At 50.9% G+C, this 16,802-nt stretch overlaps 2 protein-coding genes across 14 annotated transcripts in view; both read left to right on the forward strand.

Annotated features, from left to right (window-relative positions):
• Positions 1–6,300, forward strand: part of EXOC6 (exocyst complex component 6) — a 95,697-nt gene extending 89,397 nt beyond the window's left edge. For 7 of the 13 annotated variants that reach the window (XM_075758232.1, XM_075758236.1, XM_075758233.1 and 4 more), the window contains 3 exons: positions 4,160–4,272; positions 4,710–4,721; positions 5,171–6,300. In XM_075758232.1, the coding sequence (XP_075614347.1) occupies positions 4,160–4,272; positions 4,710–4,721; positions 5,171–5,303 (258 nt within the window). In that variant the 3' untranslated portion in view covers positions 5,304–6,300. Of the gene's footprint in view, positions 1–4,159; positions 4,284–4,709; positions 4,722–5,170 lie in introns of those variants that run through there. The other 6 variants (XR_012836341.1, XM_075758240.1, XM_075758239.1 and 3 more) reach the window with 2 other exon arrangements.
• Positions 6,301–6,938: 638 nt separating this feature from the next.
• CYP26C1 (cytochrome P450 family 26 subfamily C member 1) lies at positions 6,939–15,345 on the forward strand. Its single transcript, XM_075757786.1, has 6 exons — positions 6,939–7,355; positions 7,434–7,658; positions 7,770–8,045; positions 9,743–9,898; positions 13,451–13,957; positions 14,217–15,345. The coding sequence occupies exons 1-6, from the start codon at positions 6,939–6,941 to the stop codon at positions 14,577–14,579; spliced, it is 1,944 nt and encodes a 647-aa protein (XP_075613901.1). The 3' UTR covers positions 14,580–15,345.
• Positions 15,346–16,802: the final 1,457 nt, after the last annotated feature.

The following is a 16,802-nucleotide window of genomic DNA, read 5'->3' on the forward strand; positions in this document are numbered from 1 at the left end:
AAAATTAATGGTTTTATGGTTAGACTTGATACAATCTTTCTCTTTCCACGTTAGCAGTAATCATAGTATTTAAAACTGCAGAGATTTACAACCTTCTTTTATTTCAGTGGAATTTAACATATCCCACATATTATATCTGTAGTATGAGTCACGTCAGCATGTCAAGTCAAATCCACAAACTATTTCCATTGTATCTTCACTTTGAGTACCATGTAACATTACCAAAGGCTGTTCTCTCTTCTTGTGGTTTTGGACACACCTAATCCCTGTCACATTATAAAATCATTTTAATATGCATCTATTGTGAATGAAAATACAGAAAAATATAGGGGAAGAACTTCGGGTTTTTTCCCTCCTCTGTTGAAGAGTTGGCTAAGTGTTAGTTTTCATTATAAATGTCATGTATCTGTCTGTGTACATGAATTAAAAATCCAGACTTTTTGCATCTTCATGTTATTCTCTTACTTCCAAGAATCTTTATGTACAAAGTTCAAGATATCTTTATCCTTTACTAAAATAATAATCACTTGCCAAGGGATTAGGCAGGCCAGTGCTTCATTATCAGCTTTGTCTTTCCAAGTGTATGTTCAAATCACACAAAGTAGCCTGAATATTTTTCTGCATCTTTGAATGGATGGGCTATCTTTCAGATCCTATGCCTGTGGCCAAGACAGTCCCACCTTAATAAAGGTCTTTTTAAATGAAGAAGAGGAAATAAAATGCTTTGTTTAAGTAAGGCACACATTTTTGTAGCAAAAGACAGTGTAAATCGGAAGGGAACAAAGTAGCAGAAATTGAAGCAGACTTTGATACCTCCGCAGGGTGACTGCAGGAGTGAAGGTGAGTTCGAGGCTGTGCTTGAGAAAAGCTTTGTATGGGTGGATTGAAGTTATTTCCCATACACATGTGATGGTCCTGGGATGAGCAGCTCATTTCTGCTAGACTGTCCTTGCTGCCATCGGCTGCTCGCCAACCCACTCCCCTTGCAAAGTGCCCGCCTTGACTGTACGTCCGCCAAGTGCCAAGTCAGATGCAGGTGATATGAATGGCCAGGACACAGATCCGAGGAGCTGCACACCAGGCAGCTCTTGCCCACCCACAGTGTACAGTACGTGCTGTCAAAGCACATTACATACAGCAATATGCCACAGTGCAGAACTGCAGCTGTGAGGGGTGAGGGGGACAAAATGAACAATACATGATTGTGCACAGCAGCAGTCCGGCCTCCAGCAGTGTCTGCAGCTCCCTGTTGCGTTTACTACAGCAGCAGGGCACGTTTGTCACACTGCAGTCCCTGAACAGGAGGGACGGGAGCTGTGATTGGGTGGCACGTGTCATTTGATTGCATCTCCCTGGTCCTTCATGTTACCTGCCACATGTCACAACAGCTCCTTTAACTTAGGAGATTTATTAGCATGAGGCTGGTTATGTGCAGCTCTTTGACCAAGCACAGAGTAGGGAAGGGGCTGTCTTAGCACTAGGCACATCCCCCTTGCCAGCAGTGTTCCCCAGGGTGTTGACTCTTTGGAGCCAGGAGTGGCTTGGAGTGCACAGGATATGCTTCATGTTCTCTTGGTACATTGTTTTACCTCATGTGTTGAAAAGCAACAGACGCCATGGACTACTTAGAGCCCTACATGCCCGCTTGTGTTTGATCAGATGACAAATGAGTTGTAATCTTCCATCCCAGCCATCACTATCACTGAGATGTCCCAGTGCCACAACACAATCAGATGGCTGATTGAAGCACTGAAAGTATGGGATGAAAATCACTTATGCAATATTGACAGGAAAGTTTCTTTGAAGTTGTCGGCACTGTAATTGCATCGGTCATCAATGGCTTTGGGGTGGGCTGCATGTTGCTAATGGGATACAGAGCTTCAGGGTTGTTTAGGACCTGCTCAGAATCCTCAATTTCAGTGTTTGTTACAATAGGGATAAGAAATTAAATCTTTCACCATTGATTTACAGAAACTGCTGCAGGAGCATTGGGACGGTCCATTCTTAAGGGCCATCTCCCACGTGGAGCCCATGGCAAGTGTCGTTGTAATTAGTTTATTACTACATTCTGTTTGCTTCTCTGTAAGAGAGAGGGAATGAAGTCTCCAGATTATATAGTTTGGGTTCCTTTGGTTGTCAGCTTTGTCCTCCCAGCTTGTATTGTGCATTTGCCTGTACTATCTTTCCACTCTTTTGATCCTGCTTTTGAATATATCATACAGCCTCTGTGAGGACTGGGCACTACCAGCTGTTGTAACACAGGTAATAAGAAGTGATGAGTAACATGCAGCAGTGTGGCTGTGGGATTCACTAATGCCACTAATTCCTGAGTTATGAGAGCCTTCCTGAGTCTGTCTGCTTAGTGACTAAAGGCATGTTCTCTTCTCTTCAGCTTAGTAGGAGAATTGATGGTGTCCATCCTGAGAAAGCACTTTGTGGGAAAGAACTATTTGCATTTGACCTTGACAGCTATCATAGATATGTAGTCAGTAGAGAATGAAATAGCCTCCTTTCTTTTTATACACCTTTCACCCAAATGAGACAGTAAAATGTAAAATCTAGATGTCACTGAGGTTTGTAATCATCCCTGGAGGACTTTGGAATGACAGAGCAGTAATGGTGTCAGAGGTCTGTTATAAAGCCAGGAAATGTTAGTATGTATTCATAGACTATACTACAAATATGGAAGGAGTAATTAATTAGAAAATAATTTATTTAAATTAGACACTTTCTTTGAAAATAATGTAAGAAAGGGGCTAGGAAGTAGAAAAATTTGGAGAAAGCAAGCATGTAAATTTGAAGCTGTGAAGACTGCTTTAATTTGTAATTAAGTTGATGTTATAATTTTGGGGATGTGCATTACAGGAGACCTGTGATGTTTTATCAGACTGAGAAGTTTGAGTAAGGCAAGGCTGTCAGAGGTGCAATCCTGCTCTTAGCATACTCTGAGGAGCCAGAGGAGTGGGTACTTGCTGCAGCTCTGCCCACAGGAGTGGGGGCTGGTGCTGTTGTGCTCCAGTTGTAACAGCTCTCGTCTGGCTTAGCAGAAGCAAATGTTTAAAGTGAACAGGGTTCTTTGTTTAAATAGTAAAATGGTATGACCTGCAGTAGTCTGTTACGTTTCTTAAAGTGGTTTTGTAACAGAAAAACCTTTTCCACACCACCTTTTCAGGCATTACTGTTGTGGCAAGGTCTCCAGGCAAGCAGGGACTCTAGGTTACACTGAGGACCCAGCTCAGCAGAGCAGCCATGGGCACTGCAAGCTGGGGCAAAGTATTGTTAATGGTTCCCCATGCTTATTTTAACAGTAGGTTTGGCTAACACAGGGCAGCCTGAGGACAAGCCTGCCTTAGCCCTCAGCAGCAGGATGAGGCCAGGCATCAGACGCAGGGGGAAGCTGGCGGTGCCTTGCTGTTGACGTCAATGGGAGCAAGGGCCATCAGCCCACAGGTAGCTGTGGGAAAGGCTCCACCGAGTGGGACTGACCGCCTGTGTCCTGGCCCTGGGCAGCTTGGGCAGGGTGCCCGGCGGTGCCTGGCCTGCACCCTGTGATGGTGGAAGGGGAATTAGGCTTCGAGAGCTGCAAGGATGCTGATCGCTGGAGGTTAGGTATTGCATCTGCTTGTAAAAGCAGGCTGTTTGTTGAACAACAGCTCTGAGATCGCGAGTCAAGGGCCTGATTCGAAACTGTGTCCAGACACAGGGCTGTGCTTGGAGAGTTTTTGTTCCCCCATTTAAGTGTTTGGGGTTTGTTCAGGCCGGAAGTGTGCCCAGGGCTTGGGGCTGAGTCACTGGGATCAGTCACCATGGAAAGTGCAGCAGGAGGTGTTTAATTCACTTAATTGAGACTACCTGAACCTCTGGTTTAAATTACTGTGAGCAGCAACAGACCAGAGTATCCCCTTCTCCCTCCCCATGGTAAAACAAGCTCCCGAAACAGCAAAGCGTGAAGCCGTTAGCATCCCCTGCTAGGGTCGGACCTGCACAGCCGCCTCCCGGCGCACGGAGGGAGGCGAGAAGGCGTTAAAGAAAGAAATGGGCAGGTGAAGGGGCTGTCGGCCGGGCTCCCGGCGGGGGGCTGCGGCCGGGCCCGGTCCGGGCGGGCACCTCCTCCCCGCAGAGCCGCTCCGCGCTCCCTCACCCGTCTCTCTCCCCGCAGCTCCTGGACCTCTTCATGGTGTGGGACTGGTCCACCTACCTGGCTGACTACGGGCAGGCCACCTCCAAATACCTGCGGGTCAATCCGAGCACGGCCCTCACGCTCCTGGAGAAGTAAGTACCGGGTCCGGGGCTGCCGGCGCGGGGATGCGAGAGGCGGGCGGCGGGCAGGGCCGGGGGCCGCAGCGCTCCGAGCCCGGCACCTACAGGGCGGCTGCGGGGCCGGGGCTGGGGCCGCCCTCCCGGGAACTGCGGCGGCGAGAGCCCGGCGGCAGCGCGCCGCTGTCCCGGTGCCCAGTGCCGCAACCCCGGTAGCAGCTGGCGGCTGCCCGAGTTGCGGCTTTAGGGCAGGGAAATGCACGGGGTTTCGCCGTGGTAAAGCCGGTGCGAGCGTTTCGGCTGGCCCGGCGAGTGGGAAGGGAGGGCCGCGTTGCCGCCAGCCGAGAATCAACCTGCTTTTAAAACCTGCATCAAAATATACTGTGATTTAAAGGCATTTTCTAACGGTGTTTTCTCTCCTCTCCTGCCTGCGGTGACTATGTATTTTGCAGAGTTCACAGAGGGTACGTATCACCTATATTGTTGCAAAATGTCGTTGCTTGAATTTATTTTATTTCCCGAATTTCGTTTTAAAATCCATTGGTACGGGAGGTCAGCAATAATGATACCGGGTAATTTGACGGTGAACAAAACACCATGGAAGGAGATGATACATTATTAGTATTTTCTGGTTTGCTTCTCTCCTAATGCAGTTGGTAGGGGCAGTTTCCTGCCAAAGTAATATTTGCTTAATACTTACTGCATGACTTGTGAAGTAATATTTGTTAAAATGAGTTCTGCAGTGCAGAAGTTTAATTTAAAAACACATGGATAACAGGGTTTGTAATCTTTTCATTCTTATTAGCAGAAAGATCAAAAAGGAACAAAATTAAACTTATTTAGATAGTCTGATTTTTCCTTTTCAAATTATATTTCTAACATGTCTGTGTCACTTGCTTTTTTATTTCTCCAGCATGAAAGACTCTAGCAAAAAGAACAACATTTTTGCTCAGTTCAGGAAGAATGATCGTGACAAGCAGAAGCTAATAGAGACTGTAGTAAAGCAACTTAGGAGTTTAGTGAATGGTATGTCCCAGCACACATAGGCCTGTTAAATCAACGGTGTCTCATCACGCCAAGAGGTATTTCTTAGCCACTATTTCTACTAAACAAACAGTGATATCAGTTAGGACATTCGTTTGACCGAGTAAAGGAAAAATGCAGTAGATGGCTTCTACACAGAGTCTTCAGCAAACAATCTTTGTACGTATTTTTAATGGATCGAATACTATTTTGTATATTGTAAACAAATGGTGAAAAATGAGACTGTACAATAAAAACCAGCTCAATCGTATTGTACATGGAACAGCTGAACTGTAAATACATTATTTAAATATCTGCAGACATGGTGTCCAAAATTTTGCTCTGGGTAGGAATTATTTGAGAAATGATCCCTTAGTTGCTGTTTTCTGGATGAATCCTGATTTAATGTTTTTAAAGCATTGAGATACTTGCATTTCAGATGTCGCTTATTGTTTTCCTGCATTAAATGTACATTAGCCTTAAAGTGATTGGACATAATTTTGTATACCAGATTTTGTAGTCTGGAGGTATGAAAAAATCTTCTGATTTTTAGTACCTTTGAAAACTACCTGACAACTAGACTTGATATTTATTTAGCATTAGGGCTTATAGGCTTTGTTCTCCAAAACGGTTTAATCTTGAGGTTGTGAATGTAAATAACCATTTGAGTTCTTTATAATGTGACATTTTGTTTTGGTTTTGTTCCTCAGGGTTACTATTTTTAACTGTACTTTTGTAAGATCCCGGGTTCTTTTCCCCAGGTTGCAGCAAGGAATAGATTTGCCACTGTTGTTTTCGTGCCGCATCTGTTTGTCAGTACGCGCTTTCTACTGCCAGAGCCATCCCAGCGATTAGCATTTCGTCCCACCACCGCTCTCTTTGCACTCTCCCCTCCTGGCTATTCTAGATGCAAAAGAGAATGTCTAACAAATACAAACCAAATGGAACATGTAAAAAGAATGTACATTTTCGCTGTATTTTTAAGTTATTGACAGTCTAAATACAGTAATACAAACTTCACCCGTATTCCTGTTTAATTTCACACACCGCAACGCCCCTCAGAGCTGGTTTCGTTGGGATCTGTACAGGTCCCGGCTCTTTGGTGATTTACCCGCGGGGCAGGAGTGCGGGGGTCCGGACGCCCCCGACGGCGGGGTGCGGCCCCGGGGGCTGCGGGATCGCCCCGGCTGCCGCTGCAGTCCGGGGCGGCGGGGCCCGCGGAGCGGGGCTGGGACGCTCCCCGGTCGGGGGAGCCCGGGACGGGGCTCGCTGCCTTCCCGGACGGTGGGAAGGGCTGGCCCGAGGGGGCGCCTGGGGGCTCCCGGCGGCGCAGAGGGGGCACCCCGCGCCGAGGGGCAGCCGTCCCGCCGCGGAGCCGGCCTGGCTGACGGGGAGCGGCGGGGCCGGCAGTACCGTGCCGTCGGGGGGCCGCCCCGAGGGGCCGGGCGGGGGATGGGAGAGGGGCGCCGGGCCCCCAGCCCCGAGGAGAGGGGGCTGCCCCGGCCGCCCCCGCTCGCCCAGGCCGCGTCCCCGCGCCCCTAAGTCACTATCCCCCGTTCTCCCGCTCCAATCACCGCACTTGGCCGCGCTGCTTAAATATGCAGCGCAGACGTCATCTCCGAAGGTGGATCGGGCGTAAGTGGCCAATATCTATATAAATGTGGCCGAGGGGCGAACCGGCAGCAGGAGGCGAGCGGGGCCGGGCGGGCAGCAGCCGGCAGGGCCAGCCGCAGAGCGCCCGCCGCCGGCAGCGGAGACGCGGGGCGCCCGGCCCCCCTGAATTTGACAGCCGCCGGGGCCGCGTCCCCGAGCCGGCCGCGTCCCCGAGCCCCCGGGGCGGGGACCCGCCGCCGCCCCTCGCCTGCCCCGCCGCCGGGAGGAGAATGCCGGCGGGGCTCTCCTGGCCCGAATCGGCGGCGCTGGCGCTGCTTTCCCTGGGGCTGCTGGTCACCCTGTGCCGGCACCTGTGGGCGCTGCGCTGGAGCCTCAGCCGGGACCGCGCCAGCGCCCTGCCCCTGCCCAAGGGCTCCATGGGCTGGCCCTTCTTCGGGGAGACCCTGCACTGGCTGGTCCAGGTAAGGTGCAGGGGGACTGGGGGACGGGGTGGGAAGGGGCTGGCTGGAGCCCCGGGCTGACCTGCAGCTCGTCCCCAGGGTTCCCGCTTCCACAGCTCCCGGCGGGAGAGGTACGGAAACGTCTTCAAGACCCACCTCCTGGGCCGGCCGGTGGTGCGGGTGACGGGCGCTGAGAACATCCGCAAGATCCTGCTGGGCGAGCACACGCTGGTCAGCACGCAGTGGCCCCAGAGCACCCAGATCATCCTGGGTTCCCACACCTTGCTCGGCTCCATTGGTGACCTGCATCGCCAGCGCCGCAAGGTGAGCCTCGCGGCCACCTTGACAGAGCACACAGCCCAGGCTTGGGCCTCGGTGGCACGTGGGACCCCCCACTTTAACCACCTGCCTCTGTTCCCCCCCTTCTCCTCCTAGATCCTGGCCAGAGTGTTCAGCCGCACTGCCCTGGAGAGCTACCTGCCGCGGATCCAGAAGGTTGTGAGCTGGGAGCTGCGGGGCTGGTGCATGGAGCCGGGCTCCATCGCAGTTTATTCCTCCGCTAAAACCTTAACTTTCCGCATTGCAGCTCGGATTCTGCTGGGGCTCCGCCTGGAGGAAAAGCAGTTCAAGGACCTGGCCAAAACATTTGAACAGTTGGTGGAGAACCTCTTCTCCTTGCCCCTCAACATACCCTTCAGCGGGCTGCGCAAGGTACTGCTGCCTGCCCCGCTCCCTCTGCCTGGGGGCAGGGGCCCGGGCCCTGGCAGCACAGACCCACTGTCCCCAGGTCCCCAAGGGGCGCTTCCAGTGGGTCAGGACATCTGCAGCACCCTGTTCCAGGTCTGAGGGCCTGGTGTCTTGCCCACTTCAGCCGTCTCCCCTTCTCTCTGCACTTTTCACCTGCTCCTGGTTGACTTCCAGCACCTCTGGGCACTGGCTCCAGCTCATCGTACAGTGAAGGGCTTCTCTCCTCCCTCACCCCACATGTTGCTTCAGTTGGCTCTGGTTAGTCCATCATGTCTGGTCCTGTCCCATCTCATCCCACCTGGATTATGTCAGTCCATGGCAGAGGGGTCTGTGGGCATGAGCACAAAGGCAAGTGGGCACAGCACACCTCAGGTTAGCATTCCCTGTGCACCAAAGGGCAGGCCGAGGACTTAAGACCCTCTTATGGTCCCTGGTCCCTTGTCCCCAGCAGCAGAGAGACAGCAAGGGGTCCTGAAAGGGAACATGGCGGAGGGACAGTCTCCCCTGCCTCTTTCAACCCGCAGTTTCTTCCCTGCTGCCCTGCCCCTCTTTGCCTGCCTCCCCACACTCCTGCTCTAGGTATCAGTCCCGTGTCCCACTCTTCCCCTCCCATTTCAGTCTGCGTTCCCTTCTCTGGCTTTGGGTTCTCCATCCTTACCACAGCTCAAGTCTCCTGACCCTTTTAGTCAGGTCTTGCCCAATCTCTTATTTCCACTGTGAGCTCTACCCCACCAAATGACCTTACCCAGCCAGTCCCAGTTCTCCCCCAGCCTCCGTCCCGCTCTTCTCCACCAGTTCAAAGCTCTTGTTTTCCCTCACCAGTTTCCCTTTGCAGGTTGTCACCAGTGTGAGCTTTCACCTCCCCCATCCTATTGCTCCCCGCCCTCTTTCAGGTCAGCCACAGCCTGTCTGGCCCCAGACCAACCTCTTCAGCTTGGATTTAGGTCCCCTTGTCTTTCCCCTTGCTCCCTGCCATTTCCTTTATCCAATCCTTCCCACCTCAAATCTCAGCCTTTGTATCATCTTCCCAACATCTGTCATTGGCCATTTTTCATCCCAAATCTCTAGTCCCTCTGGCTTTTGCAGGAGGCATCGTGATCCAGAGCCACACACACTCTGTGACTCCATCCATCCCATTTTGCAAAGAGCTTGCTGATCACTTGACTTGCTGAGGCCTTACTTAAAGGTTTTGCTGCACAGGAGTGCAAAGCAACCAGAGATGAGCTGGGTGTGATTAATGTGTCTCTACTATACCCTGGTAAAGCCACTCATTTGTTCCTGTCTCAGATGTGCCTTGCTGCTTGGACTCGGTTTTATTAAGTTACCTTTTCTTGTCCCTTTGGACAAACTTCTTTTGGACCAAACACGACTGTGGGTTTGTTCAGCGCAGATGCCTCTGGACTTGATACCGTGGGTTTACTGTCTTTTCCTCTCAGAGTATTTCTTAGGACTTCTTGTATTTGATTCACAATAACAAGGCAACAGAATTTGCAGCAGTTCCCCCCCAAACTGCTGCCTCTTGCAAGGCTCTGGGGCTGGGCAACAGATTAAACAGTTCTTGCTGTTACCAATCCTGGGATTAAGGATTGCCACACTTGGGGTTCCCCCTGGAGAGGGGGGCGGTTCCTAAGGCTCTCCTGAACTGTGTCTGCCTCCTGCAGGGAATCAAAGCACGGGACATGCTACATGAGTTTATGGAGAAGGCTATACAGGAAAAACTGCAGAGAAACAACCCACAAGATCACAGCGATGCTCTGGATTTCATAATAAACAGTGCCAAGGAACATGGCAAAGAATTCACCATGCAGGAGCTAAAGGTAAGGAAACCCTCTCTTTCAGTGTCCCTTCCGACTCAGTGGCTGTTTGAGAGACCTGGGCTGAGGGGCAGGAGGAGGGCTGTGTGGGGACCCACCACCAGCCGCTGCTCCTGCCCTCCTCCTACCAGCTCTGAGGACACCATCTCCAGTGCAAGCGAGAAAGCCTGGGCTTGGCACGCTCATTTGCTCCTGTAGGATTGTGTCTCTCTATTAGAAGAGAGCTGGTATTTAAAAAGGAAATAAAGGCCTCTTCTATCTTTCCTCTTCACAGTCACCAGGCTTCGGTCTGGCTTAGGATGCTGGCAGGGTTATGTGGCTGTGCTAAGGCTTTGTACATCGGCGTGCACTCGTTAACCTTCAAGATACTATCCTGGAAATATTTAGAGCTAGTCGTGTGCCCCTCAAACATCCCCCAGCATCTGTTATAGCATGGTGTGTAGATCATGTCACTGTATTCCTCGGGGCTGTGAGCCCAGAAATCTCTGAGACGATAAATTAAAATGGGTCCAGGGATGGAATGATGGATTCAGGGTCATTCCCTATCACCTTGTCATTAATTAGATCATCTAGCTCGTGGATTGCTATGATGCAACATGATACATCACTGAGACTTAGGGATGAACTCAGTCCCTACTGAGCCAAAACTACCAGCTGAATGTGAAGAGTATTTTGGCAAAGATCTTGGGAAAAAAATTGTCATTAATACTGCATCATTCATAGCTCCAGGTCTCTTGGTATCAGTGAATGACAGATGACACTGCATTTATCTAACAAGTTTTGAAGCAGTTTTGCATAGGTACAGCACCTCAATGTAGTTTAAGAGTATTTTAATATAGTTTAAAACTATTGAACATACATAGTCTCACCGTTTATTTAGGTATTTAAGGAAAATTATCTAAAGACTAATGTTTTATCAATATTTTGTAAAAGTGTAATCTCTAAATCTAAACTATTTGAAAGACTGTTAGATACAATTAGAACCAGCATATATTCTTAAAGTAATTTTATTATAATTCTTAATTATATTATTTATTCTAATGGTATGGGGGTTTATTATAATTACTTTAAAAAAATAATTGCCAGATTCAAAATGTGATTGATTAAGATTGATTCATCTCTGTTTGTTAGTATTCACATGGATATTACACATGAATAATTACATGATCTCTCATCACGACCCTGGCTCTGACCACAAGGGATATTAAATGTAACATGGAGTAACATGGCAGTGACCTCGGGTCAGCTGATTCAAATGAATATATATTCATATGCTGTCCTGTACCTTTAGAGTTAGAAACTTTTTACCTTGTCTGTATTTAACAAAATGACTTGCAAACCAGACAGCCTATGCTTGCAATTCTGGCAATATTCTCCGCTCTAATAAAACAGTAGTAGAGCTCTCATCCAGTGAAATGGTGTAATTGGATAAAAAGTCCAAAGCTGTCTCAGAGCTGTTGATATATCTGACTTTGAGAGACACTCCACACACCGGCACACACTAGTTACAAATTTGCTTTTTGTTCAAACGATTCTGAAGGACAGTTTTCCCAGAAATTTTCCTAAATACACTGTGATTTGCACTGCTGGCATGAACTCAGCAGGACCCTTGAAATGTAACGGTCATTAAAAAGATACCACTTTGCCAAAAGTACTGTTTTGAGACATTTAAAACCTTGGAAAGATTAAAAAAAACCCCATCCTACATAATAGTGCCGTCACTGGCTGCATGGGAGGAACCGTAACACCACTGGTCCTGCCTCCCAGGACGGGGAGTCGGGCTTCAGCACAGGGACAACACTGATGATGAAGCTGTGGGAGGACGCTGCCTCCCAGTCACCCCTTACGTTGGCCCTGTAAAAGCAGGGAAGGAAAGCAAGCAGCTTGGTGTCACTACGTATGTAGCAGCGCTGTCAGAAGTTGATGCAGCGAGTCATAAGGGCTGTTATTTCAAATCACAGAGTCTGCCCTAAATTTCTTGCATGTTATTGAAATGTCTTGGGTTTTAATTGCAAGTGGTGGAACTGAGAGATTTCTTTTCATCTGGATCTGGTACCTTGTGAATGTAAAAATTCCTGCTAACGCCTGCAGGAGATGTGATAGAGGTCAACAGGGATCTGTTATTTCAGAGGTTTTATTTCAGCAGAAAGATGCCCTTCAGAGCTGCACTTTGGCAAAAGCCTCTAGTCCAGGCAATATATGGTGCTGGGGACGGAAGCAAAGAGTAATCCTTGTTACCTTACCCTTGACGTTACCAGACTTGGCTCCAGGTACCTTCAGGCTTCAGGTGTCCTTCCCTGTGTTTTTGGCTTCACCTCTGCAGAAACCGGTTGTGTCAGAACAATTTAAAATCCAGACACATAGCTGTGTGAAAGTAAACTGCTCTGTTTCCCTGGGGGGTTTTGCTCCACTTTGCCCCTGGGCTGGACCGATTAGTGCTCGGTAGTGCCAGCCAGGTCCCAGCCCCTCCCAGGGTGGCAGCTCCCTGTGCTCCTCCCTCGGGCTTCTCCGGTGGCTTTCGGGTCTGGCCTCTGGCCTCAGTGCTCCCAGCCCTGTGCTACCAAGCAGCTGGCACCTTCAGATGGTGCTTTAAGTTTGAGAATTATATTTGCTGTCAGAGATATGCCATGCTATGACCCAGTTCCGGGCAACTCTTAACTTTGTTGCTGCAAACAGCCCGCAGCAACCTGGCATGTGCTGTGCCTTATAGACCCTGCAGACAATCCCAGAGAGACTGGGAGGCTGCAAGGGGATCCATGAGCCGGGAGAAGGCAGGTATTATGGATTTGACTGTTCTGTGGTCGTTCTGAGCTAGTTAACCTCCTAACCTGTTATGGACACATCTGCTATGGAGCTATCGGGAACACTGCTGTGCTTCACGCTGTAAAGCTTGAAAAGCGAGCAAGTCCTTTGCCTGATGTGTGTATCCCTGCGGGAGAGCTCCCTGCCAGCTACAGCACCTCCTGGGCTGACCTGCTACAGCAGGGAGGTCTTTCTGCTTTCGACTCTGTTGGTTTAAGTCCCCCTCCCAGACAAGCAAATGGTCAGTTATAACTGGAGATGGATCAAATGCAACCCATTTTAGCTGCCAGCACATCTAGAATTTATGCATAAACACACAGCTTCATAACCCCTGGCTGGGTGGAAAGGTAAAAGCTGGATGCAAAGGGGAATTGGCAGATGAAGGTAAAAAGCATAATGCTTGAAAGGAACTTCACTCAGTATGCTAAAATGTGTGTTAAAATGCTTCTTTAAAATTTGTAAATCTTGGGAGGAAAGCTCGGAAGAGCTGGATTGGAGGTGATGTCTACTCATCTCAGTCGTGTTTCTGCATCAGTCACTTGGCAAGTGGATGTCCAGTTTGTACAGAGTTCTTGGAAGAACGAGGGTGTCTTGTTTTGGTCCCTGCCAACCCAGGGTGAGCACAGGCTGTGGAGAGCAGAGGGGAGGCCAGGACCCTCTGCACAGGGACAAAACCTGCAAAAGGTAAGAACAGTCTGAATCACAACCAGTTTAAAATGGCATTCAAACTTGTCACCTTCCTTCCACTCCCAGGAGTCAGCGATTGAGCTCATATTTGCTGCTTTTTTCACCACGGCTAGTGCCAGCACCTCTCTGATCCTCTTGCTACTGAAGCACCCCTCAGTGATTGAAAAAATAAGGCAGGAGCTGATGTCCCATGAGCTGTACCAGCAGTGTGAGCACTGCCCTGCAGGACCCTGCCTGGACACCCTGACCACCCAGAGCAGGAACAGTGATAAGCCACTTCTCCACCCCACTGTCAAAGATGTTCGCAAGGACCAGAGCCAGCCCCCGGGCCCAAAGGAGGAAGGTTCCCCCCAGCCTCTCACCCCACCGGAGCCCTCCCTCCCCCAGAGCAGTCCCTGCACTGACCCCCAGCTCTGGGCGCCGTCAGGGCAGAGCTGTTGCTGCCCCTCAGACATCAGCCTGGAGAAGCTGAGCCGCCTGCGCTACCTGGACTGTGTGATTAAGGAGGTGCTGCGGGTGCTGCCCCCCGTCTCCGGAGGCTACAGGACAGCACTGCAGACTTTTGAGCTGGATGTAAGTGCTCAAATGCCAGCAGGCTGCTAGGGAGCTGCTGCCTGCAAGCACCCTGTGTCCGGCAAAGGGTGCTCAGGGAAAGGTGGCACCCAGCAACCTCCATGAGTCCCAGCTGGGCTGGGGAGAAAAGGAGCTGTGGAGCAGATGGCCAGTGTGATGGGGCTGTCCCCAGGCACCCTCTGCTCACCCTCCACTAGCACAGCTGGCTGCACAGGTATGTAACGCTCCTCTCCTTCCCTCTTCTCTCCTACCCCCCCAGGGCTACCAGATCCCCAAAGGCTGGAGCGTCATGTACAGCATCCGTGACACGCACGAGACGGCTGCCATCTACGAGAGCCCCCCCGGTGGCTTTGACCCAGACCGCTTCAGTGCCACCCGGATGGAGACTGCGGGCCGCTTTCACTACATCCCCTTTGGCGGCGGGGCGCGGAGCTGCATTGGCAAGGAGCTGGCGCAGGCCATCCTCAAGCTGCTAGCCATCGAGCTGGTCAGCACAGCCCGCTGGGAGCTGGCCACCCCCGGCTACCCCGCCATGCAGACCGTGCCCATTGTGCACCCCGTTGATGACGGGCTGCAGCTCTACTTCCACCCCTTGCAGCCCGGCCGTGGCAGCAAGGCCTGAGCCAGGGGCATGCTGCCCCTCTCAGCCCTGGTGTCAATGCCCCTCCACAGCTGCTGGGGGCAGGTCTCTGCTGGCCCAGGCTGGGTATGGCACTGGATCACTGCAGAGCAAAACCCCAAAGGTCTTTGTATTTTTCCCCTCCTGGTGTGTAAGCTGGTAGGGAGGGTCCTGCAGAGTCCTGCTCCTGAGCACTGGGGTAAGCCTCGGCCCCAGACCAGGGCCAAAGCCCGCTGAAGCTGCTGGAAAGGGAGCATCCCCCATAGGGGTTCAGCCAGCCCCTGTCCCACGCAGGTCTCCAGCCACCAGGGATGGTGAGGAAAACTCCCAGCCCTACAGCTAAGGCTCCCAGAGCTTTTCTGTCCCAGGGTTATTTCCTGTGGGTGTGTTATAGGAGAAGCAGGACAAACATTCTGCACAGTGTAGCTTTTTAGATGTAAAAAAGGAAAGATGGAGGGGCTCCGCAGGAAAACACAAGCTGGGGCTGCCCAATCCATGTCATCAGCTGTAGCTAGAATACTAGAGTGTAAAGTGGCTTTTATTATAAATATTTAATCTTATTCCTGGACTTTGCATTAGAGCAGGCACAAAGAGGACGTGTGTCATTCACCCAGTAGTAGTAGCTGTGTATGTTGTGCCTGAGCACTGTGCTGCTGCTCGGGGTCTGCCATAAAGCCCCCCTCTGGTATCCCCGCAGGCTGCACTCCACAGCTGCAGCCTGACTGAGGGATCGGGCTGAAGCAGAGGAGGGGGTTTTGGGGAATAAACATTTGGAAAATGGACATTTCTGAATATGTCTGATTTGTGGTAGAAAGTCCCCTATTCCTGATGATGCTGTTCACATTACAGAAGGGGCATTTGCCAGGTGACGCATGCCCCATGGTGGCTGGCTGGCCAGACTGACATTGTCATTTCCCACAGCCTAGCTCTGCCAGGGAAAGTGCCAGGACAGCAGCTCTGTGGGTCCATCCAGGAGGTGGTACCTGGGGCTAAGCCTAGCTAGCTTTTGAGTACCACGCACCTTGCTGAGAAACAGGGTTTTTCCGCTCTCTGATCTAAAATTGAGTCCTGTTGCGTGTGCACTGAGAAGAGAGTTGGGCCCAGGTCCTTGCTCCACTGCAATGTGTTTATAAGCTCCTTTCAGCTTCGCTGCTGCTCCCTACTGCCATGTATCCTGCGTGGAAGCAGTGGGGGAAACCACCCGCCTTGTCCATCCAGTGCGTCCCGGGCCTGGTGGCTCAGTGTGCTCTGTGTGAAGAACCACCAGCAGCTTGACCTGTGAGGGCAGAAATGTGGCGCTAGGACAGAGTCCCTTGGGAAAGGCTGTAGGGGAGCTCCCCGTCCCCTGAATCTGTCATCGTCCTGCTTCAATGCCATGCTACAAATGACCTTGCACTGGACAGTCCCCCTTGCACGTCGGTGCTGGGGCACTGCAGTAAAGCATGAGCTGCTGTTAGCTGCCAGAGGGCTGCGCAGCGAGCACAACACTACCTGGGGCAGAAATGTGGCTCCCAAATGTGACAGGTCAAATCTGGAAGAGGTTGAACTGCAGGGCTGAGTTAAGTGCTGTTGGCAGGTCGACCCCGTAGTGAACCAGAGCCTCTGCCCCTGCTGACCTTGTCCTGAAAGGTGAATCTTTCTGGCTATCAGAGGTGAAATCAGTAGGTGGTGGCTGCAAGTGGCAATGACTAACTTTAATTAGCAGGAGCTGCTGGCGTGGCTGTGACCCGCGGGCGATGCAGGCTCCCAAAGCAGGCAGGGCTGTGGGCAGGGCTGCGGGCAGGGCTGGGCCTGCGGCGCCCAGCACCGGGTGCAGGAGGGCCAGGGCTCCTCTAGCAGTGCACTTAAAAATTACCCCGAGCGCTAACGAGCCCCGTAGCCACCCGCTGAAAAATGTAACATGAATCTAGTTTAAAAAAAAAAAAAAAAAAGACTTGAAACTGATTTTGTTTGCAGATAAACACAAGCATTTACAAATGAAGTGTAATAATTGTTACTTGTAATCAAAGTTTGTTCATATTAGGCTGTTAATTTCTTGACCCCCTTCCAAGATGTTTTTAATTATCCCTTTCACTCTTTACCATTTGATTCTTCTCGAGCCGATGGCTGGGGAATACACAGCTGGGGAGATAATAAAGCCTTCCTGTGGCAATTATCGGTGCTCAGGCCACCGTATCTCGTTATTTTGATAGACAGTGAACTTGGCGCAGTTGCCGGCCGGGTTCA

Source organism: Balearica regulorum, chromosome 7 (genome assembly GCF_011004875.1).
Source record: "Balearica regulorum gibbericeps isolate bBalReg1 chromosome 7, bBalReg1.pri, whole genome shotgun sequence".
Classification (NCBI taxonomy): Eukaryota; Metazoa; Chordata; class Aves; order Gruiformes; family Gruidae; genus Balearica; species Balearica regulorum.